The sequence below is a fragment of the Chaetodon auriga genome, chromosome 12 (genome assembly GCF_051107435.1).
Source record: "Chaetodon auriga isolate fChaAug3 chromosome 12, fChaAug3.hap1, whole genome shotgun sequence".
NCBI lineage: Eukaryota > Metazoa > Chordata > Actinopteri > Chaetodontiformes > Chaetodontidae > Chaetodon > Chaetodon auriga.
The window spans coordinates 6999039-7025143 of NC_135085.1; the positions used below are offsets into that span (position 1 = coordinate 6999039).

General features: G+C 43.3%; 1 protein-coding gene across 1 annotated transcript; it reads right to left on the minus strand.

The window, feature by feature from the left end:
• Positions 1–452: 452 nt before the first annotated feature.
• Positions 453–25224, minus strand: rem2 (RAS (RAD and GEM)-like GTP binding 2). The gene is made up of 5 exons (XM_076744621.1): positions 24586–25224; positions 21734–22070; positions 19370–19443; positions 10601–10778; positions 453–2053 (listed from the first exon to the last, which is right to left on the minus strand). The coding sequence occupies exons 1-5, from the start codon at positions 24595–24597 to the stop codon at positions 1725–1727; spliced, it is 930 nt and encodes a 309-aa protein (XP_076600736.1). The 5' UTR covers positions 24598–25224; the 3' UTR covers positions 453–1724.
• Positions 25225–26105: the final 881 nt, after the last annotated feature.

The window sequence follows — 26105 nt, forward strand, 5'->3', positions numbered from 1 at the left end:
GGCTATGAGAGCCGTTATGGGCTGGACAGCTTAACGATGAAACTTTCCCACATTAAACAAACATTATTATAAAAATATTGAGAATGGTCAGTTTAAAGTAGTGGATAAACAGCTGAAATAGTTTTATTAAGCAGGTAATTTCCCAGATCTCCCAAAATGCAAGTGTTCTGCATATATCTTGAAGTCAAGACAGTGATAAATTTCTTTGTCTCTTTTCATATTCTGCCCTGACCTGACCTATTTTCGCAAACTGTCGACGTTGCATCTTTTTGCTGCTTAATCCTTAATGGAACAAGTGTCCTGAGAGGCCGTCTCACAGTCTGCCTGGAGGACCTGTGAGTCATCCCCTGACCTGTCATGCCATTCCTCAACCTGGTAACGGCTGTAATGAGACACTCATTTCATAACGTTAGAAAAAAAAAAAAAAGAAATCAAGACGCCCACTCAGGATGTCAAACAAAAAAATCATTTATTCTCAGTGGAAAGACAGGAGTGCTTAGTAGACGGTGACAAACGAGCGAGCACGTGTCAGTGACGCCGCCACACTTGACGAGCTATCCGAACAACGTTTCCAGAACGTTCTCTTTCGGGTCACCTGTGTGGCCAGCCCCCACAGAATTCAGTGTCAACACACATAACAATGCCAGCGGGTAAAAAGAGGGAAATGAAAACATCAAACATCCACAGGTAGATTAGGTTTTCTCTTGTTTGTCCTCCCGCGCTTCAAGAACATCCCGGCGCTCGGTGACTCAGCTTCTGCTGAAGAACAGTTCAGTCTGGTCAGCCCTGCTAATGTCTTATTCCTTCTGACCTTTTTTCTTTCGCTCCACATCCTGCGGTAAAGGGTTCTTTGTGCTGATCGCTCATGATGCATTCAGCGAAAATATGGCTTGGGCGCTGATGTTTTTATCCTTATATAAAAATCACAGATGAACGGATCCCATTGGTGGAATCATCAAACACTTCTTCAAATCGGTACGAGACACGAAAGGTGAATGCAGTGTGAAGAGTGTGGCTTAAAAAAAGCGCAGAGAGGGAGGTTTTTTTTTTTTTTTTAATAATAAATAAAGGGTCTTGCCTTTGAGATGGCATTGCTAGAGACACTAGCTAGATTGTGCATTAGCTATTGGCTGACTGAGGCACAGTCAGTCCAGTATCATGTACAGTAACTGTAAAACCTACAGGGTCATGTCTTAGATCGTCTACTTGGCATGCTATAAAACAGGGTTTACAATACGTATACATTAGATTGCTATCAGTCTCTACATAATCAGTGCGTGCTACTTGGGTGTGTGTCTATTTGTGACCCCTGCCCCCCGCACTTCACCACACGTCCAATTAGCATCGTGATGTGACGCTACCTGCTCTCACTAACTGTCTCTCTCTCCTGTTCTCATCAGGTAAGATATTGCTCACCTCCTTATCTGTCCCTCTGTTTTTCCATCAAACCTGGCCTCCTCTTCTTTTAAATTGATCCTCCCTTGACCTTTACCTGCCATTGCTAAATTTCTCTCCTCCCACCCCTCTAATTGTCCCGCTCATGTGAGTCTCCTCCTCTTTGTTGTCTGTACATTTAGTCTTCTGCTCCTCCCTACTATCTCCCATTTCATCTTCTTCTACTCCTCCATCCTCTGCACCTCCCCCTTATCCTTACATCTGGTGTGTGTGTGTATGAGTGTACATATGAGGGAGTGTGTCTCTTTGCCTGCGTATGCATGTGTGTGTCACAGTGCACTGAGGTCGTGGCAGGAGCGGGACTTCTGGCGGAGGATCTTGCTGCCCCGGTGGCGGCTCATCTCCCGGTAGCGGCCCCGATCCCGGTCCCGGTCTCGACCATAGGAGCGTGGTACCAGGCCCGCCAGGAAGCGTTTAGCCCGGCTGGTCAGGCTCTCCCTGCGGCCTGCCCCGGGGTCGCCGTCGGTCCAGCCTGGGCCCACGCAGTCGCCCCTTGCAGTCCGAACTGCGGCCTCCAACAGCTCGTTGGTGCCGTGGTCCAGGGAGGCTGAGAGCTCCATGAAGAGGCAGTCGAACATCATGGCGCTGGATTGGGCCTCTGGTGAGAGAGAGGGAGATAGATTTTAAATTATTGAGGCTTCACACACTGGCAGTTGCAAATGACAATTAAAGGCAGCAGTGTGAAATTTAAAGACATTAGATCGTAAAACTATCCACAGCCTGTTTGCAGCCCAGCTGCTGTGTGATTTGTATCACCACGAGATAATACCTCTGGATCGACAGCTCCCTCACTGCTGTTTGGGAGACTCTGTTAGACTGAAGTGTTAATTTGTCACTTCTTCAGCACCAGATTGTGATAAATGTAGTCAATCTACACTCTCACTTTGTGAGGACGGGACACTCCTCTCTGTTTAGTGTGATTTGGAAATCTTGTCTGAAAGCCACGACAGTGAGACAGGAGTGCTTTGGCGGGGATGTGATTTATTACAATGGATGCTTTGTGTTCAGATTGAGGAATTATCCTAATTTATGTACATGATGTGTGCTTTATATCACCTATAAAACAAATAAATATGATAAACTGACAAAACAATCCCAATTCAAGGGTATTACACTTTGCATAATTGGAAGGAGTTTGCCTTGTTGTCATGGAGATAGACCATGTGACTGACTGACCTCCAGGACCTCAGGATTGTTTTGTGAAAACTACAATTTCCAAATTTGCCTTTATTGCATTATAATGTTTAAAAAATTAACATTTGTGTCTTGCTTTTGCAAACCTGTCTAATCAACAGTTATAAATGGATTGAAAGAGCCAGAGAGAGAGAGAGAGAGAGAGAGAGAGAGAGAGAGAGAGAGACAGACAGAGAGACAGAGAGAGAGAGAGAGAGAGAGAGAGAGATGCAGGATGGGGTTAATGTTGCCATTGGCTGAGTTGTTAAAGCTCAAATCTCTTGGCTGCAGCACAAATGGGAAACCGGTGTCTGTCTCAATGTGACTCTCCTGGATAAGGACAGGTGACTAAATGTGTTGTTGACATTCTCGGCATCTCAGCTAAAAGTGTCTGTTTGTTCCTGGTCAAACAAACCTGGATGATAAGGACAGCTGACAGATACAGATCGTTCTGCAGCAGATCGGCCTCACTGTCGGCTCCAATAGCATTGTCTTTTCAACCATACTTCAGCTTTTTTGATTGGGGCCGCGCTGCTCAGTCAGTATCTAAGAGGTCATGAGGTTTTTTAGGTTTATTATTCAGAGTATTTATAATTAATAACTGCAGAAACTTGCACTGCATGAATTCGAAATGACTGCAAAGTGTAGGCAGCAGGAGGAGGTTGTAGCCACGGATGAATTTTATGTGGGTTCGGAGAGATTTTTTGTTTAGAAAAAAACGATTCAAGTACACAACAAAACCCTGAAGTAAGTATTGAAAGAAAATTCAAATCATCTGCTTGAAGCGGATAAAAACACAGAACAAAAGTAAAGCAAATTAAATAAGATAAGCACTTAAAAACTTCAATAAAAATCCTGTCAGGAAGAACGAGCGGCGACTGCCCAAAATGTGATTTTGAATTGAGAATGCTGCTGAGGAGAGAACATGTTTTTTCCATTATCTCTCACCATTAGTTCTTCTTTTATGATTTTTTTGCTGGAAGATTGGAATTATAGCTTTCTTTGAGAGAAAGATGATGGATATTAAAATAATGACCCAAATTGTCAGGTGTAAATGTGTGGTGTGTTTTTGGGTTAGATGAAGATTTTCTCAGAAAAATCAATAGAAATTCCTGTTCCTGCATGACAATCAGAATTCAAAGTCTTCTTACTAACGTCTCTCAGAGCTTTCAACCACATGCTCTTTATCAGTAGGTGGAGTTTGCAATTATCATGGAGATCTGCTAAAATGAGGCTGAAACCCCACCTGCTGATGAAGACCATGTGATACATTTGAAACTACAGAAAGGAATATGATTTACTGAATACTAACGCCTCATTAAATCTAGTGAAAACCTTGTTAACATTCAGAACTTTAGTAACTGCAATGTAACCTGTTAATCTGTTTTTTGTGCAACTGCATCAACATGCTGAATGTGACAGTGTTACACAGGTATTACAGAAAACAGAGCTAGATTTGATCTGGCTGTAATAATCCAGCAGCACAGCAGCTGCTGACCCACAGCTGTGTCACCTAATAGTGGGTGAGGTAAGAGTGAGGAGAAAAAATACCCCAAACCAGATCAACAGGGCTTATCCTAATACTTAGGACAGCTGATTGAATTGAACTGAGTCTTCATGACCTGTTAAATTAAAGAGAGGAGAGGACAGAAGAGGAGAGGAGAGGAGGAAGCAGGAGTAGGTAGAGAAGAGTAGGAAGCAAGATAAGAGAATGAGAATGAGAAAATAAGATGAAGGGAAAGAAATGAGGAGAGGAGACGAAACAATGAGAAGACTCAAGGGAAGGGGAGAACCGAGGGAACAGTGAAAGGAGATGAGGAGAGGAGACAAGGAAACAAAAGAAGAGAAAACAAGCAGAGGAAAGGAAATGGGGAAAGTAAATGAAGAGGAGAGAGGAGGAAACGAGAGACAGGAGAAGAGGAGGAGACAGGAGGAGAGGAAAGGAAGAGATGAGATGAAACAAGGACACGACAGATTGGAGTAAAGGAGATGAGTTGAATCAAAGAGAGGAGAACAGAGGAAAGGAAAGGAAAGGAAGAAAGGAATAGGAGAGAGGAGGAAACATGAGACAAGAGAAGAGGAGATGGGGGGATGAGGAGAGGAGACAAAGAGAGGAGAGGAAACAAGGAAACAAAAGAGGAGTACAGAGGAGAGGAGAAGAAAGAAAACAAGGAAAGGAAACGAGGAGGACAGAGGAGGAAAGGAGAGGAGACGAGACAGGATAAAAGAAGGGTACAAGAGAAGAAATGAGAGGACAGAGGAGGAAACAGGAGGATAGAAGAAAGGAGGAGAGGAGAAAAGACGAGATGAAAGGAAACAAGAAGAGGAGACAGAGGGCCACCCAAAGGTCCCTACCTGTGCTCCGACACAAAGAAAGGAAACAAGGGAAGGAGAAAGAGACAGAGAAGAAGGAAGGAAGAAAGAAACATGAGTCACAAAAACAGAGGAGCGAGATGCTGAGAGGAGATGACAGGCAAGACGGCAGATGAAATGAACAAGCAGGAGGAGGCGAAGGAGACAGAATGAGACAGATGGACAGAGGGTAGAGACAGACAGAAAGAATGTCGACTAAGCAAACGGAGCCGGAGCGCATATTAATCAAAGCCCCAAGGAGCAGGGCCACACCACGGCCATATTGAGCCACTGATAAATACGTTACCAGTGTGACAGTGTGTGTGTCACTGTGTGTGTTATGGATGGGGAGAGAGATGTAGCAAGGGGGGAAGGTGAGACATAACAGAATAGAAGTGTCACCGCACATGCCATAAATAGACTTTATGACTTCAGTGCTCTCGGGCTCCAGGTTCTGTAAGGAGGCTTTAAGCAGTCAGCCTCCTCCGTCAGGCTCACACATCAGCAAGAATACATGTGGTCTGTCCGGAGAGAACATAAGAACATCCTTGTCAGGCGCCGCGGGAACAGAGACGGGGCATTTCCATATCGCTGACCACATCGCTGCTCCTGGGTTCTTCTTTCTTTCTTTTTTTTTTATGAAGAGAGAATATGCTGAGTATAGGCATCTCTCATTATTCACTCCTCGCCTCCCTCCCTCCCTTCCTCCCTCTCCCTTCCTCTCCCTTCCACTCATGTCATTAAATAGGGGAAACACCAAAGAACGAACTTGAGTCGACAGCGATGTGGAGGCACCGATGTGCACGAATTTTACACTTGCTGCCTCTGTTTAACTTGCAAAGCAAAGCAAAGCAAATAAGATTTGACCTCAAACTGTGGTTTCCACACTTCCACACAATAAACACACACATTCACACACACACACACACGTCTGTGTTCCTATGTCCTTATGAGAAGCTTCCAGTGACTGTACCATTTCTCTGTCTCAACTCTCTCCATTAAAAGCCTGAAGTTATAATAATATATTATTAGAATAATGAAGACAATACAGTTACTGATATTATATATATTTTTAACTGACAGCTGCTGATTATTCTATTTCAAGATCTCCTCCACACATCTCGTTACAATCATTAAAATGACACCTACTCCTCCTCTCTCATTTAAAATTCAAGAATCTATGAGTTTGTAATTATTTTTCATTTCCAAAGTTTAACTGTTGGACACAAGATGTCTCCTGCTTCATTGAAAAGTCCACTGGTGTATGTGGACTGTAGGCTTCAGGTTTCCACATCACACTTAAGTTGAGCTGAAAACTGGGCCGGGATTGGCTTCCAAATTATTTGTGATGTCACAAATCCTGTTCGTAGGCCTGCCTCTTTAAAACTGGATTTTCAGTGAGCGCAGAGAAACTTTCCACCTTTAGTAGATAAGTGTGAAAACAGCTTTGTAGTGTCAAACTCTGGACATACGCCATTCTGCACAGTGAAGCTCAAACATTTACCTGCCAGAACAAGAAGAAAAACACATTTTAGACTGGAGGGGGACTTTAATTTTCCTAAATTTGAAAATCACTTTGCAGAAATGAACAGGAATACATTCCCAAACTCATTCCCTTCTTGTAGAAAAATACTGCAAATGCAAAACACACACATTCTGGCATCTGATAAAAACATTTGAGAGACTTTTTCACTGCTAACTTTAAAGGGTTGAGATTGATTTATCAAATGGAGCTTGACTGTTAATTAATAACCCTCAACAGCTCTCTCAGCATTGACAGCCCACACTTGCAGTTGTTTACTCAAATAACATTAAAGCTGCTGTAAATACGCCACTGTGCAATATGCAACAGTAAAATACCTTATGAATGTTTGTCCTATTACTTTTACTACCTCACTTCCTGGTATCAGGATCATGTCTTTCTAGTGCACATCGGAGCATTACCATCCCGTCTGAATCATGTTTCTGGCCCTTCCTTTTAGCTCTCCTGCATCAGCTCCTCAAGAAAATATCCCGATCTTTGGCTGTCTGGATCACTTTGTACCAGCATTGTGATGCTGGTACACTCAACTAGCCAAGCTTTTTTGCTGTGGTTTTATTATGGAGGTGAGGACAGTAGGCTTCATCTATCTGCAGTCGGAAAAGTTGTAAAAAAAAAAAAAAAAAAAAAAAAAAAGAAGAAGAAGAAGAGTGGGTTCACAGCGGGTTCGGCTTGAATGGCAATCTTTTTACATTACAGGGTGACGGCTGAGTCAGTGATACCATCAAAAACGCTTTAACAATAACAGCTGAGTCAAGTGAAGGCTAACGTCACTCTGCTATGTGGACAGATTCGTGTAAAGAGTCATAATTGAGACTTTTATTGTATCTGAAAGCTGAGTTCACCTCTGGTCACTGACAATTTCCACAAATTACAGATGAGACAATTTACCTTTAAAGCCTCTCAAGAACAGCAACAGGGGTTTAGGGAGGTAATGTAGTCCATTCTGAATAGCTGCTAAAGGGCAGAATTTGACAAAATTGGCAGGCCAGGATCGTCTTTCAAAGGAGAGCCACAGAATAACCTCTTTTATAGTGGAAAGGAAAGATATGGAGACAGATATATAAGAAGTAAACATCTCCTCACTGATTTATGGAAAAACCAATGCATTGATGCTGCACCCTTTGTAAAAATATCCCCAGTCCGAAGGTCAGAAAACTCAAAGTAGGGTCACTCCGGTAGCTCATCTGGTAGAGTGTGAGGTCCACATATTAAGGCTGAGCCCTTGACCCCATTTCCATGTCTCTTTTTCACTGCACAGCCAAAAAAGGCAAAAAGCCAGAAAAATAAGCTTAAAAAATAAAGAGAACTCAAAGTGTGTCTTTCAAGGACAGCAAAACAAGCTCCAATCCCTTCTAACACACACAACCACAATCTCCACAATTGAGACTCCTGTTTATGCACACATATGGTTCTCATACATTCATTCTTTGAAACATCCTCGGTGACATCAGGCAGTAAGAAGATGGAGAGATATGAGGGTGTGCATCTGCTCGTAGGTATATGTGTGTCTGTGTATACATGCAGTTGTGCGTGTATGATGAGTGCAAACATACATGAAGATAGTAAGAGCGGTAGCATCCTGTAATTGGGAGAAAATCCAAACAGAGATGTGCCATCTGGAAAAAACAAAGCAAAACCAAAGAAAAAAAAAAAAAAAAAAAAAAGGCGACAAGGGACACAGAGCGATGGAGCCCCTCCAGAGGATTAGATAGGGGAGGATAAGGTAATGTTTGCAACAACGGCAAAATGTGTCTTTATATTTGAGGTATGCGACAGTGGAAACATTTTCTAACTGAATGTATACTGTGAGTCTCAGAAACTGCAGAGGTGACCGTGAAGTGTTGAATTTATATACAATATAAACCGTGGATTCAAATTCAAAGCAAGGTCACAAACCGTGCTGTCAGTCTGTCCTCGCTTTCCATTAAAGTCACCCTGTACCCACTTTCTATTTGAAACATTTCTGGAGTTCAGCCAATGGGACGGCCTGCCAGTGCTACATCCAAAAATTCACTCATAAAGTCCTGCAAAATTAGAACCTGCCTGTGGTCTGATCTGAGTTGAGTGGATTTTAAAGGCTCACTGAATGGATTGAGTTCAGCAGCGTGTGTTTCTTCTTCAGTGGATTTGGTGTGCAGAGACCTTGCTTCATTGCTGCATGCCAAAATATGTAAAAAGATGAGCTCTTACACTCACAGGATTCATTCATTTTGTATTGTGAATTGCATCAAAACAACACTTACCTATCTCTATAAACACATCCCTATATACTCCATTTTTTTAGTACAGTGAATGAAATGAGATCGATCCACTATAAAAAAAAATAGCTCATACAAAAGCAAGCCTCTAACAAATGTATCCAAATTAAATAAAAATCTAAGATGCAAAACAATCCCCTGCACCAAGTATTCATGTCCATCAATATTTTACAGGGGCAACTTTGGCAGCAGTCACAGCCTTGAGTGCACTGAATTTGGATCATCTTGTATCTAATTTGTTAATCAATAATTTGTTTGCAATTAATTTTTGCCTTTATGATGTAAGTGTCCCCTGAAAATCTACTGTTTATCCTTCAAAATACAGGTGTATTTACCCTGAGACTACCTGGCGCACCTGCACTACAGACATCATTTAATTATTTTGACAGATTAATGTCTGTCATAAAAACCCCACATGCAGCTGAAACACAGTTAAATGCCAACATGCTGACATTTAGGAGGCATTGTTTTTACGCAATGTTTTCACTCACTGGCTCAGTGATTAGCTTGCTAATATTTGCTTATTCACATAAAGTACAGCTGAGGGTGATGGGAATGCTATTTTGATATTTGGTCATAAACCAAAGTATTGGACAATTTTCTATTTTTATTGGATGGATGATGGTATTAGATGAAAAGTCAGGGGATCATCAAAGTGATTACAATTCATCCTGTTGGGCACATGTCTGTGCATCATTGTCAAAAAGCAGAGTCACCCACAGCGTAATTCAATATGGTAAAACAATAAAACCCTGAAAAAAAATCCATGGGGTTAAATGGATTCTATAGACTGTATATTTGCGCCCATTTGCAACAACAGATGATAGAATTTTCTTCCCACAAGGAGTTTACCATCAGAGCATTTATCCCTGGACATTGTTAACAGAAAAGAAATTGATTTTGCTGATCAAAGATAGATCCCCAAAGAGTCTATCTAATGGAGACGATGTTGGCTTGGGGGAAGATTTATGAGAAAATACCAGGGCAGACAGACAGATGAAGTAAGACATAGAAAGGCAGAACAGAGGGTAAGTAGAAGGCATGGATGAGTAATTGTACAAAGCACACTAACCATTGTTCTCTGGGGGGAAAAGGTGTGTAAGTGTGCATGTGCATATTAACTACACATTTGCATTTTGGCCATTTGAGCACTTGTATCCATTGTAACTAGCATAAAAAAGCATCAAAATTGACCATGTCACTGTATTTACAAGCTGTTTTCTATTTGAGACGTTCCATTTGGAGAGCAGCTCAAAAGGCATTTAAAAGAAGAAAGTCCATTTATGTATTTCTGTTCTTGCATTGTTCATCCAGCAGCCTGGTATTTGTCCACCACTGCTTGTGTCTGGGCAGATGTAAAATAATCATTTCCTAAACTCAACCGGCCCTCTTATTTTTCTTATTTTTGCCTTCCTGGCACATATAGCATGCCGCTTACAATGAACACAGTGGCAGCTTTATCACAAGAAATACTTAGCTGAGTTGTTTTAAAACGGGAACCTGGTTAAACAGGTCTTAAATAGAGAGTCGAAGTTTTTTAGGAGTGCAAAAATCTCATTCCAAAATCCCAAACACGACCATCGATTGCAACCCAGTTACTCTGACAAGCCAACCTCGAGCATCAAATCCATTCCCTGCATTTCTGCTTGTGCATCTCTTTTACTGCGTGCACATGTACGCCGCTTCAGCATGCAGAGAAATCCATAGCTTGCTAGACCTGCCATGCCTAGTTATGGTTGCTGAGCTATGATTGGACAATGGCTCTTAGGCAGAGGGGTTCAGCGAACGGCTAATTGACCCCATCCCTCCCTCTACCTACCCTCTGAGCTGATTTCACGGGAGCGGACAAGGTCGCTCTTGTTGCCCACCAGGATGATTGGTGTGTGTGGTTGGGACTCCCTGAGGAGGAGGCGGAGCTGGGCGGTGCGGTGGAAACTTCGCCTGTCAGTCACTGAGAAGACCAGGATGCACACATCACACTGCAGAGTGGACAGGTCCTGGGGATACAAACACACACATACACATGAATAAAACAACAGCTCAGTGGGGCATATTAGTGCTGCAGACATATAGGGCTGATCCAGTGACAGCTAAGAAGGTGTGGAGTGTCACATAGCTCCGACACGTTACACAAGTTCCTTTATATGCCATCTACAAAGTGACAGTTCGTCTTTGCACAGCAGTTTTAAAGTCAGACTCCACCTCAGGTCCTTGCTTTGTTGTGCTGGAGCTTAGCCACTGGAAGGACATCGGTGCCAATGGCAGGCAGGCAGCACTCAAGTTTTTATCACTGTCCCGTGAGAGGACGCAGAGGAGGCTTCGCTCAGCTTCACTGTATGCATGTCACGCTTCACTTTGAATCTCCTGACCCTTTTAGCAGTGACCACCAACATCCCATCGGGGCTTCCTGTCACAGACGCTCAATTAGCCCGGCTGGCTCTAGCAGAAACAGCAGCTTGGAACTGCCTGGGACCATCTTTGTCCTCTCCTGATTCTGACCGCCACTTGTGCACTGCACTGAAGGTGGGTCATGGGTGTAAAAAAAAAAAAAAAAAAAAAAGTCATGGCAAGGTTCTCCTGGCTGTAACTTGACTGAAATCTTAACTAAAGTGATCATATCTCAGCAGAATTGATGGTCAAATCCCTCTGAGCTCATCGTTGGTTGACCAGTCATTCAGTCCCCACATAATAATATCTTGTCAATATTGTATCAGTCAAAGGTCTGCTAATGTGATGAGTGATAGATGCAGGGACTGCCTTATGGTTTAGTGCACTGAATTCCCTGCAGGGTGAAATGCAATCCAATTTTGGATTTAAATCTGAAGCCAGTGGTCATGTGGATTAGGCATGCATCATTTGTGTCACACAGCATTGTGGCTTTTAAGATGATTAACTGTCTTTGTTCAGAGTATGGCCAAACATCAACCATGTGGCTCCCAGCATTCCCCTTACAGCTGCCTCATAAATCTATTTATATGTACAATAGGTCAAATGTGTAATATGAAAGGTGTCGCTCATGACAAACCGTAGAGCATTAACACTTGACTTTAAAGTTCCCTTCGGCTCCATGAGGTGTTGTAGCATCTATCAGCTTACTGTACACTACATGCCAAGCAGACAGACAATGGGAGCAACTACCTGGCTAATTTAGTCAAGCATTTAACTGCTAAAAAGCCAGATGTGTCCCTTGGTGGGATCACAAAACAGGTAAAATAAATGAATTTGACCACTTGAATGAATATAGGACTAACATTTACCAGGTTGCAAGAAGCAAATAAATGCTAGCAATGTCTGCCGGACGTGCAAACAGGCAACTATTTGCTAACACATTAGCTGTAAGAACTTTAAGGTGGTCAAATTTCAATGTTGTGTTTGCCGAGTATTCTACTGCAAAGTTAGATACAGAAGTATTTTTCCACTCCGGTTGACAGCGTCACATTTTACCTGCTTTATCCAGAGTGTCAGTGACTCTACAAAATTTGTGCTTTTATGTCTGGATTGTTGCATCTAATGGAACATCTTCAAAACATTTGCTTTTACCTAATCCACCGTCACACCTTTGATATTTTTAGAAGCCTCTGCATCCTCACTGTACGTTTGAAGTACAGTACTGTAGTTTCTAAGTTGTTTGGATTTAACAAGGTTACTCAGGCCTGTGGGGTTGAAGAGCTTCAACCGAAAGACATTTTATCTTAAGCTGAACGAGCACAATCAATACAAACTATTTTCTCCCAAAGAGAGAAACCTGAGACCAGACTCCACAGTGTTACGCCAGTCAAAGTCTGTGTCGATGAAACAGAGAGCCAGTATAGAATTAGACTGTGACTGGAGCCTTCGAATGAAATCTGAAGTATTACCACTGTGTCAACAAAGTTGTTCTGTTCACTGTGTCTGGGGAAATATCAGAAAATAAAGTTTATATTTATATTACAGTCTGGAGCTCAGAAGCTTTTTACTTGACTTAACTGTAAACACACTCAGAGGGAAGTGTTAAAATTTTATCTGAAGGTTTCTCTATGCTTTAATCTATACTTTTCCATTATTCTTTCAAAACCCTGCAAATCCTGACCCACAGGACAGCAAACACAATTAAGTTGAACTGGGACTCTGAAGCCATAAACTCTTTCGACTGAATCAATATGAAAACGAGCTTTCCCACCAGAAAACCCAATCTGTTTTCAGCTGCATATCGTCCCTGTGTGTGTGTGTACGTGTGAGTTCGTGGATGCCCTTGCCCTACATCCACAGCCCCGAAGGTAAATTCCTGCCCTCCGGGGAGTTTCAGGCGACTGAAAAATTCACATTGTCTCAAGCAGCCAAGTAGTATCGGATCAAACCCCGGAGCAGGAAATTCACGGGGAGCCCCTTGGCACTCTGTCTGTTTGACGGAGCACAGGAAAAGACAGGGAGCGGAGACGGGAGGAGGGGAGGGAGGCGCTGGCGTGCGGGGCGGCTCCGCCACCTGTCACTGTCTGATTTAGGGATGAGGAGGAAGAATGGACACAACAAGACAGAGAGGAATGAGAGAGAGGGAGAGACCAATTTTTGTAAACAAAGGAGTACAAACACAGAGCGTACATCGATTAGGAGTGTCAGCGAGCACTTCAGGAGGAAAAGCGTGGCCGAGTAAATACACCTCTCTATCAAACAGAGGCACAGCAACACAGGACAGTGCCAACTGCCTGCCTGCCTGCCTCTCTCTCTTTCTTTCTCTAGATTAAGCAGCTCCTCTCGGTCCACAGAGAGCAGGCCATCTGTCAGTACCTACTACCCCCATACACACACACACACATTCACATGGACTAATACATAAACACTAAAGCCAAGCCCACACGCAGTTACATTCACATCACACGCACAGATCAGCGAGCATTTAGGAAAATATTCATTAAATCATGTTAATCACAGAGAACTAATCTGCCTGACTAGATTTGCTTTGCTTTGGTTTCACTTCCCATCTTCATGCACACTCACCACCTTACCACAGGACATGGACAAAAGAATGTGGACACGTTCAGTCTGTACGTACTTCAGTGTACTGTTGGTGTGGGGCGGTTTTTCATGGTTTGGTCTAAGACCCTCAGATCCAATTAAGGGATCTTCATCTTAAAGACCCTGAAAGCCTCTTTTCTTAATCATTTTCTCATGGGATCAAACATAAAGGGACACTTTCCAGCCAGGGTTCAAACACTTTGTGTTATTTTACATGAGAGATTTCTGTCTGTGCATCAGTCAGGATTTACTTCATATTTGAGTCCAAGTGTGGTGACAGATGTAGACCTGTGTTAGCAGCTCTGTCCATTAAATCAGACACCTATAAAGCCCTGATGAAGCAGATCTGGTGAGTTTTTAACAGTTAAGGTAATAATATATAAACCTAAACTTTCTAAACTTTAAATCTAATTGTTGCACATTGAGCAGCGAATATTCAGTCTTATGGAAAATACTTCAGTTTTAAGGCTACAGCATACAATCTGTTTCAACACAAAGAAATGATCTGCATGCATTTAGTGTCCAACCTCAGGTTCCAAAATCTTGTGGAAAGACTTCGAGAAGAGTGGAGCCGGTTATAGCAGCAGATTAAACGTCATAATTATGGGACAATATGTTCACTGATCACATTCATGGCTGTAATAAGTACATCTAGTGCACTAATACTGCAATACTTATGAACACAGATTTAGATTTTCCCAATACTGAGGTTGAGCTCCTCATACTTAGATTATCACACAGCAGTAAGTTTACAAGTGTAATAATGACACTGATTTGTATTCAAAGCTGCACTTACAACATTGGCTGCATATTGAAATTATGAATAAGTAATGATCTTATTTTTGGTGGGAGATTGCTGCTTTGGGCTACATGCTGATACGTATCTGCCAAATGCCTCATGCCATCATTTATGATTGTGTATTGCAATCTATCCTCCTGGTAGATTTAACTTCATGAAACGCACCACTAATGCTGAATTTCTGAAGCCATAAACACAACATAAACAGGTAAACAATATAATACACAATGTGGATATACTGGTCAAGGTCTTCTTCCCTCTCTGCTGCAGCTTCTCACTCTGGTTTAACACAGTCCAGCGGGGCAATTATTCAGGCCTTCAGACAGCATGATAAATATTGCTTTTTCAAAAACAGGATGCACACAGTCAGGCAGGCATTTCTGTTCGACCATTAAAAAGTGTCACAAACCAGGCTTTCTAAAAATTCATTTAGCCACAGACTTCCTGTTTCTGGCACAGATTTAGATAAGAAAAACACATCCAATAAAACCTTACAGCACGCATGGTTTTGGCCCTGTTTTTATGAGTGCACGGAGACTTTTCTTTTTAAAAAGGAGATTTATTGTGGTTTACACAGTCCAGTGAGATGCTGCAGCTGAGTTAGAGCTTGAAGTAGCTGGAAAACAGCCTCTAACGTCTCACTGAGCTGGAATAGACTTGAATTTTCACGTTTGTGATACATAAAGAAACAATACACACTCTGCAGTACGCACATGCATTAACATGCACTCAAAAACACATTCGCACATCAACTTGCTGGATGCAGGCACTACATCAGCAACCATTAACGGTGAGGGCAAAGCATCACTTATCAGACATCATTTGCATAACATGCTGTGGCTGTGTGAGCACTCAAACTATTATTCCCTCCAGTTGTGAAAAAAGGCAGAAAACACAGCATTTGGCCATATTTTGAGGAAATGTGTGGGCATGTGTGTGTGTGTGTGTGTGTGTGTGGGTGTGGGTGTGGGTGTGGGTGTGGGTGTGGGGGTGTGTGTGTGTGTGTGTGTGTGTGTGTGTGTGTGTGTGTGTGTGTGTGTGCATCCCTATTATACAACATGCTCCCCACTGCCTTGAACACAGAGCCTAAACTATTGCAATCTATTGGCTCCCAAGCCATTTGCTTTGCAGAACAAGATACATGAGCAAAGCAGCTTACGGCCTTTACATGGAAACAAAAGGTCAAACACATCCCCACCTGGTTGCACAAACATCAGCTGAGTGCACACACAAGCATAGATAAATGCACAAAACGCTCATGCTACCATTTTGCTTTATCAAAAGCAAACACGTGTGCTTTGCACACATCTCATTCTTTGGCTTCGGTCTATCTGTCCGACTGCGTGTTTCATCAAAATGAAAGAGCAGGCGGATCAATAAAGTTGCAGGGGTGATGGATAAAGGGAATGAAATGAATGACAGGAAAAAGGAAAAGCAGAAGCCAGGAGACAGAGGAGCACCTTGCTCTGGTAGCTCAGTCAAAATCTGATAACAGGGCGACACAGCTTAGTGCAGATGGAATGCAGAGTTGTTGGGTTTGCTTCTTTTTCTCTCACTTATGTTCTCCTACACAAAGCTTCCCCAAGGAAATATATTACAGAGGCCATCTGGCCTGCATTGGTCAAGGCCACACAAACACACGTGCACACACACATACACATCCGTAAGCACTGCGTAAGTGGAGCACCAATAGCCGTGACTGATCACATCATCACCAAATGCAGCTGACATCACAGCACAGACATACTGTAGCGCATCATGCAGACTACTGTATGCCATGACCACCAACCACCTCACGCACACACACACACACACACACACACACACACACAGGTTGGTGTAGTGAGTGTCCCTGCATGACCCAGATTCAAGCTTTATCATGTTGTAGCATGCAGAGCCTCCACCCCGCTGATGTGTCCATTAGCAAATCCCTGAATCCCCACCAGTTTCAGGGATGCTGTTCTGTGGTTGACCTCTGACCTCTACAGAGGGAGGATAAATGAGGATTTCCCTCCAGGACACAAGCATTGTATCATTAATAGAAACATTTTGTGACCATATAATTATAAGATTGTATCTGAGGTTACTCAAATGGCACTTTGAAAGGTTATTAACATTTTGTGTATTAGAAGATGCTATCAGCAATCAACAAACTCCATTTAAAAATGTAATTAGTGTATATTTATCCCTTAAATACTATGTAGCAGTTGAGATTTCAACTTTAGTCCTTCTAGGTCTTGATTCTGGTTAAGTGTTCTACACAAATAAATTGAGAAGTGACTCCCATTGGAAACTAAGTAGAATAGCTTATATGAATTAGGGCAAGAAATGAGACACTGTAAATATTCCATAATGACTGCAGAACAACAAACCAGGAGAGAGAAAAATGTTCAGGGAAGGAACTCCCGGGACACAACGCACAATCACAAAATCTCTCCCTGTTCCAAGAACTGGATGGTGGAATGCTGTTTTTCCTCCCTCCTAATCGAGCAAAAGAATGTGGTCAAGCAGCAATTATCTTCTTCCAAATTACATCCTGAACATTTTCTCTAATTTTCTTTAACATAATAAATGATCCTGTCCTCCGGGGCAGCAGCAAATTCTCCTCGCTGCACGCTGATAAATACACACATATACATCTCTGGCCTACATTTTTCCAGGCCTTGGGCTGGACCTTTTGCTTGTCTTTAATAAATATTTTAATTTCAAACTATCAAATAATAATGGAAACTCAGAGCTCGGACACATGCACGGACACACTGTCTGAGACAGACATACACACATGAGAGAAAAGGGTGAGAGGGCCCTCTGGTCCTCAGTGACCTCAATCTCCCACTTGGTTCCCGACATACAGGACCCAGTTTGCTGTTTAAGAGCTGCTTTACACAACCAATGTCACTGTAAAGGCAAAGGAGAGCATGGGCTGGCTAGGTCAAGGCCAAGTGTGCCAGTGTTTCTATTTTGAGCACATGGATGACTTATTTAAACCATCCAAGCCCCGTGACTTCAACAACACTGACAACGTCCCAGCGTCTGGCTGAGCAGACTCTCAGCCTTCTGTGCATGTGTACGCCAGCGTGTTTCATACACTTGCACACACACACGGCACATCCACCGCCGCAGTCGATATATATATTTACATGTCTGTGCACTTACAGTAAGCTCTACCTGCAGTTTGTTGTGCACCGCTCCCTGCACTGCAGTTGGGAAAATTACAGCTCCAGCTCAACCTTCATGTGTCAATCAGCTGAGCCAAGCCAAGAAGGCACTTGAAGGAACAATCACTGAATGTGAATGTAGCAGTTTTTCCATCTTTTTTGGCAGTTTGCATTGCAAGGGACTGATGAGGCGCTGATTGGGCTGGCCAGAGAGCGGACGAAGTCCCACAGCCAACAGCGTCGGATGCTGACTGTTCTAGCATGATCTTATGCGTGAGTGAGTGATTAAGTCAGCCCTGCCTGTGTGTACGTGAGAGTGGATGTGTGTGTCTTTGCATGTTGCTATGGTAACTTGGGTGTAGGTTGGGGTGCCCCATGGAGAACACTTGCAGCTCGCCGTAAGGCCAGAAGCCCTGCGTCTTGGGACAACATGTATTAGGTAGCTGGGCAACATCTGTCTCCACACCTGACTCTGTGTGTGTAAGTTTGTATATCTGTGTGTGTATATGTGTCTTTTATGTGTACCACAAAAAAAGCACAAAAACATGAGCATGAATTGGCGGATGAATTGGGATGCCGTCCAGTCCTCTGTGCCTCCCCCCACTGCTCACGGCCCTGGAGTTATTCCAAGCTTCCCGCTGGCCTGCGTCTGTTGCTTCAGCTTTAATGCGCTGCCTTGTATTAACACGCACAGAATAACAAATGTAATTAACTCTCAGCGAGATTTAACCATGGCAGAAAAGGGCCAGTGGAGAGAGGAGAGAGCAAGCACCACAAAAAAAAAAGCAACAGAGACAGTGACTGGACGGGGAGATGTGGAGACAATGACAGCTGCGGGAAGAAAGGGCAACAAAATTTGGGGTGAGAAAGAGAGGAAAAGTGATGAAGTGGAGAAATGAGCTAGCTTTCAGAGGAGTTCCCCAGAGCGAAATGTAGCTGTGTGTGAATAATTTAACCTTAAGGGGAGAGCCCCTGAAGACAGAGCGGACATGCATCAGGGATGATCCACCCTACGCACTAATTTGAGTGCTGTCCCATTCCATCACATTATTAATCAACATTAATGACTGCATGCCTTTTGATTCTGCATAATGTCCTCAGTGTCACAAAGAGCTTTTTGACAAACTGTTTGCTCTCTGCCGCTGCCTGCTGCAGCTCAACTTTTTCCAGCTCAAAAATCATCATCGCCACAGGGTCGTATTACCGCATTGGCACTGTTCAGCTCAAAAGGTTGATGATGCATGGCCGCAGCAATTTTAGCCCTGTTGTTAACTGCAGATTTGAATTGAAACAAGTAAGGTTAACAAGAGAGTGGTTTCCACTTTTCCAAATGACAGAACTTAAAAAAGCTCAAGTACAGTGAGCACAGCTTCTCCTGCAGGATTCCCTGCACAGCGCAGCACAAATACACACATAAAAAAACACACATAAAAGCAGCAGTATGAACTCACTCTTTACACTTGAATACACACAAATAATTTGCTCATCACAGAAACTTAACAAATTGCTTTTTCCATTCCTTAAGTGCAGACAAGAAATGTCAAAACCGGAATAAGTTAAAGGTGGCTTAGAGGGAGCGGGTGTAAACCGTGAAGGATGAAGAGTGACTGAGGTGTGAAGCTGACGGTCAGTAACTCACCTGTTTCCAGTTGTCGAAAATGATGACTTTGCTGTCCTCGTCATCGACTGTCACTGTGCACTCGTAGCCCTCACCTGCAAGCAAATAGCCATGTCACACACATCAGCACACACAGAGTGCAAAGCAAAACACTACAGCACACATACACACACACATATTTATACTGCAATACAGAATGTGACAGCATGCCTGAAAATGTTGCCAGTACAGGTCCTAATAACATTCCCCATTGACTGTTAAAATTGGGCTTTCAGAATTTTGTTCCTTGTCTTTTTGAGGATATTCTTGTTCTCCAATTTAAAGGTTCAGTCTGCTGATGTTCTTTATTTTTCGTATTATCAACTAATGCCAAGAAAAGAAAACCAAAATCAGTAATGTTTTAATCCATCTTCAGAACTTCCCTGCCCTGTCTTTGGCCCTCAGCTAAAAGCCTGTTTGTTCCAAATGAAAATGTTGGTCCCAAAAAGACATTGCATTTGTCAGGGACTATCTGCAGCGATGGATTAATATATCTTTGCTGCAATATCAAGTTTTTACGGCAGCAGGATGATATGTGGGATTGACAAAAAATAATCTTCTGTACACATGCTCACTGGAATGAAGGAAAATGTCACAGAGTGCACACCCAGTACGGACTTCCATCCTGCGCACTCCACCATAAATAAATGACATGGAACTTTACACTGACACTGACACTGCACACACGGTTCTGCCTGAGGTTTGTCGCCAAGTACTTGGTCATGAGGGAACTGTTGGGCCTCTGTAGATAAAGAGTATGGTCGGTACCAGCTCTACGTGGAAAGTGTCCTGAGACAGAACACCGTAACTGAATACTATACACACCTTCTCTGTGTATATGTGTATGGGTATATAGCATGTATATAAGCAACTGTCTATTGTTCTATTTTGTTTCTACTTTTTTCTATTCCATTCTAATTTCAATATTTGTATATATGCTCTGTGTGTGTAGCATGATGGCGCTACAGGTGTCATTTCATTGTACAACCCCGTGTTGTATAATGACAGTAAATGAACTTGACTACATATTACTTGGTAATAAGATCAATTCTTTGTTGGTTGTGGTCTTTTCATGAGATTTGTTGACAGTAATTAAAAAACAGGTGCAAGAAAAGAAACAGGTTGCGAAAAAAGTGGAAATGATGTATATCTTTAGGTACATGCACAGCACATCTCTGGGTGTTAATCAGTTCTGTCTTTTACTGGTAATTACTTTGAGAGGACACGTATTGATCGGTGATCCGTGGTCCCTCACATAGAGATAGTATGGTGCTAGAGCAGCTGTTCAAAAATGTAATTAAATAGGTGTTGATTAGGGTTTTTTTTACACTTTGCAATTTTGACATGTAGCTCATAGACTAATGTGGCACATTGTTAAAATTCCAGCTGAAGATGAGAGCGCCGTGATGGAAGTGTGCACAAGCTCCTCGGATGAAAGTGCTTTTTCTGTCCATTTATGATGCATGAATCCGAGGGTACTACACGGGCAGTAATGAATACTGTATGGCATGAGTCAGGGGCAAGGCAGCTTTATGCATCAGGGAAACTAGTCATGTCTTAGTGACAATGAGTCATCGATCGGCTGGTTGGACCAGAGCTGATTATCCTGAGTGTTGCAGTGAGCTATCTGACAGACAGACCTGCTGACTGACAGGTACCAAAGCAGAGGGAAAAGATAAAAGAGAGCACAACCAAACAGAAAAACACAGTTAATTGCTTTGCTCCTGAATGCTAGATGAGAAGCTCAATACCACTGTCATATCTGTCCATTAAATATGAGGCTGCAGCTAGCAGATGGATAGCTTAGCTTAGCATAAAGACTGAAAAGGGGGGGACAACTAGCATGGTCCTGTTCAAATGTAACACAAAAGTCTACCTAGCAATGCTAATTTCAATACCACTGTTGTGCCTGTAAGTCAAATATGCAGTTAAAGCCAGTAGCTGGTTAGCTTAGCTTAGCATAAAGGCTGGAGTCAGAAGGAAACAGTGAGCCTGGCTCTGGGGCCAGTTGCCAAGAAGTCCAGGACACAAGCTTTATTAGACAAGGATTAAACCTAAACTGGTAGGTGCCGGTAGGCAGAGAGTGTTGCCTGTGGCTAGCTGTGGCCCCCTGTGTCCAGTCAGAAAAGCTGCTAAGCTAACCAGCTGCTAGCTCCACCTACATAATTAGCTAACAGACATGAGTGTGATATCAACCTTCTCATCTAAGTCAGCAAGGAATTGTGACCGTTTTAACTCCACACTGCATCTTCTCCTAGTTAAACCTGATTCCAAAAGCTTCTCTGGTCCTAACACAGGTTCACATGCATACAAAAACACACCACTAATCCCTGTCCAGGTCTTTACCACATGCTTGTGTCTCAGAGTCTATAGAGAGGGATCTGTCCGACTGCCCGGCCAGAGATAAGGCTAGCGACGACTTGCCCACGCCATTCTGTCCCAGTAGCACTATCCTCAATGCCCCGCCGTGGCTGTGGTAAGCCGGCTGGGCAGCTGCCGATTGGCTGAAGGACTCATCCCGAGGCACCCCTGTGTCACTGATAGGCAACGTGGCAGGCTCCTCCAATCCCGGGATCCAATCGCAGTCCTCAGACACGGCCTCTTCTCTCCGCAGCTGGTGTTTGACAGGCAGGGGCGTGCTTCCACGGCGGAGGGGGGCCGCAGTCGTGAGAAACATACTGTACTAGAATGAAAGTGAGAGAGACAACAGAAACACATAGAGTATGTGCAAGTCAAGACACACACATCTGGCATTGTTGTCTTTAGCATTTTAAAATAATCCAAGAAGTCTGGCTGCATATCTGTGTAACAGTGTTGATTCTGGTAAATGTTATCACTAAGGAATGGGGGAGGGGTGTTTCCACTGTGTGTGTGTAAAGAGGAGGGAGGTGATTATAGTGGAGGTGAGACAGATAAGTGGCAGTGTGAGAGAAAGATGCTGATGAAGATTCAGAGCATGGCAAGAGGGAAGTCAATGAGAGGAGGGGGGGTGGGGGGTGGGGGCTGAGATGGAGGCACAGAGGAGGCCAGGTGGGTCTGCTGAAAGAATGACGGAAGATGTTAAGGATGCTCAAAGACAACAGGTTGATGAGGACACAAAGAGAGAGGCAAAGACAGGTGAAAGAGGAGGTTTATAGAGAAAGAGACACAAGGGAGGGACCGAGGAAAAGAGGCTGCAGCTGTGTGTAATACAGGCATAAGTGCGCTCATCTGGCTCTATGCTGTACAGTGCGCACATGGTGACTTCAGCATGAATTCACACTAAAATAGGTCTGACACATAAAGTCTTGATCTCCATCACGAGTCATTTAAGAAAGGGAAAGCTGTCGGCAGTTCTCTCCAGAACAATAGTTTGGCTGAGAAAAGTGTGAGTGTGTGGGTAAGTGTGTGCGTGCTTTTGCATAATAGTGTGTGCGTTTGCAGCCACAGCAGGTCAACCGCAGAAGACCCTCATCAATATTAATACAGCAATTAATCTAACTCCAGCCATACTCCTGGGCATCTGTGGCCCGGCATCCACCTGTGGAAACGCTAAGTACAGTATTGGTGCTTAATTGAAGAGGATTGACACAAGAACATGAACACATTAGAATATTATGCATTCTAATTTAGCAGAGAGTGAACAGAAGAAAGACTCCCAAATTATAACGAGCTGAGTCATACCTCGGTGACACAGTGTCAACAAAAACTACTTAAGCTTCACAAAGTTAGGATTCCCAGGGCTGTTGTATTGGATTACATCAGATTGTTCGTTTGTATAGGTGTACCTAATAAAAGGGTAACTTTGACTCCTGTAGCACAGACATTTCATGGTCTTGCTTTGTTTTCACGACATCCTTTAAATATTATTTTAGTTTAGTGTAGCATTAATACTATGTGTGTTTAGTATAGCGCAGCATAGTATAGTAAAGTGTTACAGTGTAGTTCAGTAGGCAGTATTGGGGACTGTGGTATAGTACAATATAGAATAGTATAGTAGTATAATATTGTAATGTAATTAGTGTTACAGCATATTGAAGTGTACAGGTGTGTAATGTAATGAAGTATGATATCGTGTGTGTGTGTGTGTGTGTGTGTGTGTGTGTGTGTAATACAGTATAGTATAGTATTGTATAGTATAGTGTAATGTAGTGTAATGAAGTACAGCATAACGTATATGTGTGTGCGTGTATAGTACAATATATAGTAAAGTATAGTATATTGTAATGTAAGTAGTATTGAACTGTGCAGTGTAATGTAGAATAGTATAGTATGTAGTGTAATGAAGTAACCTATAGTATATAATATATGTCTTTATATGACACTGTAGTACAATTCTTTTTCATACAAAGTGTGGTTGCTTGTGACACAGTTATAGCTGTTTACAAACACACACACACACACACATACACACACACACTCCTCTCTCTCTCATCACACGCGCGCGCGCACATGCACGTGCACACTCATACATCACTCACACGGGCTCACTCAGGTAGCTCATTAGGGTTAATTGAACGAGCTAATCAATTACGCATGGCCTTCATTGTCAGCGGCGCTCAGGGGAGCTGTACATGCAGAGACAGGAAACTCTGACCGCGGGCTGAGCCGGTGTGTCAGGGGTTAATCTCCTTCTCTCGCCAGGCTGTCTAGAAACTAGGGCAAACAACAGTGTACAATACAAAATTAATACTACAGGCAATGTTTTTGCTCTTCCGTCGTTACAGCCCAATTACACTGACTGCTGCTTCTTCACCAGCGGCAGCCTAGTTATGTCTACTGCACTTTAGTTTTCTCCAAAACATGTTTCCTGCGTGGCTCATTACGATTCAGCATCACAACACATCCTTGATCCATCTTTTAACAGAAAATCCAGCACAGAGAGCGTATAAATCCTGCAAGGCAAACACAGGTGACTATAATGTCACGGCTGAGCAGCACAGACACGCTGCAAGTCTGAAATAATATTCCAAAAATCACATCCTGAGGGCAAATACGCAAAAATGCTCCAGATTCTGGACTGAATTCCCTCACATACGCACAGATAGTGTGGCAGGGAGAAACCAAAGTGTGCTGCACACAAACAATGACCAGATCTGGTGCTGGATACACACCAGAGGGTGTGTGGAGTCTACCTGGTGTGTGTGTGTGTAGTCTAGGCTATTGTGCAGAGCGCACGAGGTGGCATTAATGGAGGCGGAAAATATGTGTCGCCTTACCTGATCAGCCATGGTTATCAATGAGCCTTCTCTTTATGGAACAAGTGCTGTAGTTGCAAGCGCCTCGGCCGCCCGGTTCAAGTCATCAGTGCTGGGTGCAGACCCGGCATCACACTCACAACGGCGCTAACACACGGCGCACAAAAGAGACGCGCCGCATTTCATTTGACATGATGTTATTCTTCCCACTCCGGCGCGTAAAATCCCCCTTCGCTGACTTGAAATGAGAGGCGCGGCGCATGGAAAATTGGGATAGGTAGCAAGAGGCTGGAGGGCGGATGAAGAGGCTACACCTGCGTGTCCGCTAACAAAAAGAAGCGAGTTCTTGTAGGAAGAAGAAAGCAAGCCACTAGTGCATGAAAACATCCCCTTCTGGTCTTTTGGTATCCCGACGGCCAGCAGCGACTGCGCTGTCCTCTCCACCTCCAGTTAATACCTGCGTCTCTCTCTCTCTCTCTCTCTCTCTCTCTCTCTCTCTCTCTCTCTCTCTCTCTCTCTCTCTCCTACAAAGAGTATATTGGGGGGCGCGTCCTTGTGTGAGTGATCTTACTATAGGTTGGGTGGGCTTGAGTTGGAGGTGGAGGGAGGGATGGTGAGGGTGAAGGAGTGCCCCTCATTTCCTGCCTCCGCTGTAAACATGAGCTCAAATGCTCAGGTGCTTATCAGTAAGTCTTTACACCGGTGTGGGCTTTTCCCGGTGTGCTCCTGGCAGCTTCGACGGTGGACTGTCCGTTTCTGCCGCTGTGCGCTGAAGCCGCCGCCAGAGGGAGCCAGAGGGGCTGCTCTTGGAGAGGGTGCTGCCTGCAAATGAATGTTTGCGCAGAGAGGGTTTTGCTGTGCTAGTGCTGCCACTACCTCAAATAACCCGAGGAAGAAGATGTTTCTTCCAAACCAAGAGCAAATAAAACAGCATTCCTAATGATTTGGAATAAGTGATGTTTTCATCATACCCTTTGATTAAAAAGAACAATGGTTGGTGAGCTTTTACATTAGTTTCCATAGGGATTTAAGTGGACTCTCCACTCCAATCAGTTGTGTAATGTCTTGTGTGGCTCTTGATGTGCTTTCATATGTATGAAAAAATAACATCACCTCTTTAGGTTGGATTGGGTTTGAGTGTTAAAATGAACAGAGACCCGTGTTACAAATTTGGGTCTTGGAGTGTGACATAAGCACGCTCTACCAAAATGCATTATGGGAAATACAAGATCCCTTTTTTTTATCTTGGCCCAGGATATCTCAGCCCCTGCTGCTTGGATTTTTGACAGTTCTTTTGTTAATCTGTCTCTTGTGAGCGCAATGTTGGATTGCTGGTGTGCCCCTTTCATTTCAGAGGACATGGGTTGTAGCCTACTCTGCGACAGAAGATAAATAACCCTCTAGTCAAGAATTGTTATGAACAGGGGCAGGTCTGTTAAGTCTGTCCAGAAGAACTCACTAGAGAAACACATGACAAGTAATGGAAAGTTTAAGTTGATCAAAATAAAAATCTCGGCCTTGCCGTGTGAGTCATAGCAGTT

Bases quoted from the DNA above. Each gene is read 5' to 3' on its own strand.
- rem2 (XM_076744621.1), bottom strand. The intron at 19,444-21,733 runs GTAAAGACCTGG...ATTTGCTTGCAG, and splicing joins CTCTGAGACACAAGCATGTG to GTGAGGGCTACGAGTGCACA. The intron at 2,054-10,600 runs GTAGGTAGAGGG...CTCTCTCACCAG, and splicing joins CCGTGAAATCAGCTCAGAGG to AGGCCCAATCCAGCGCCATG.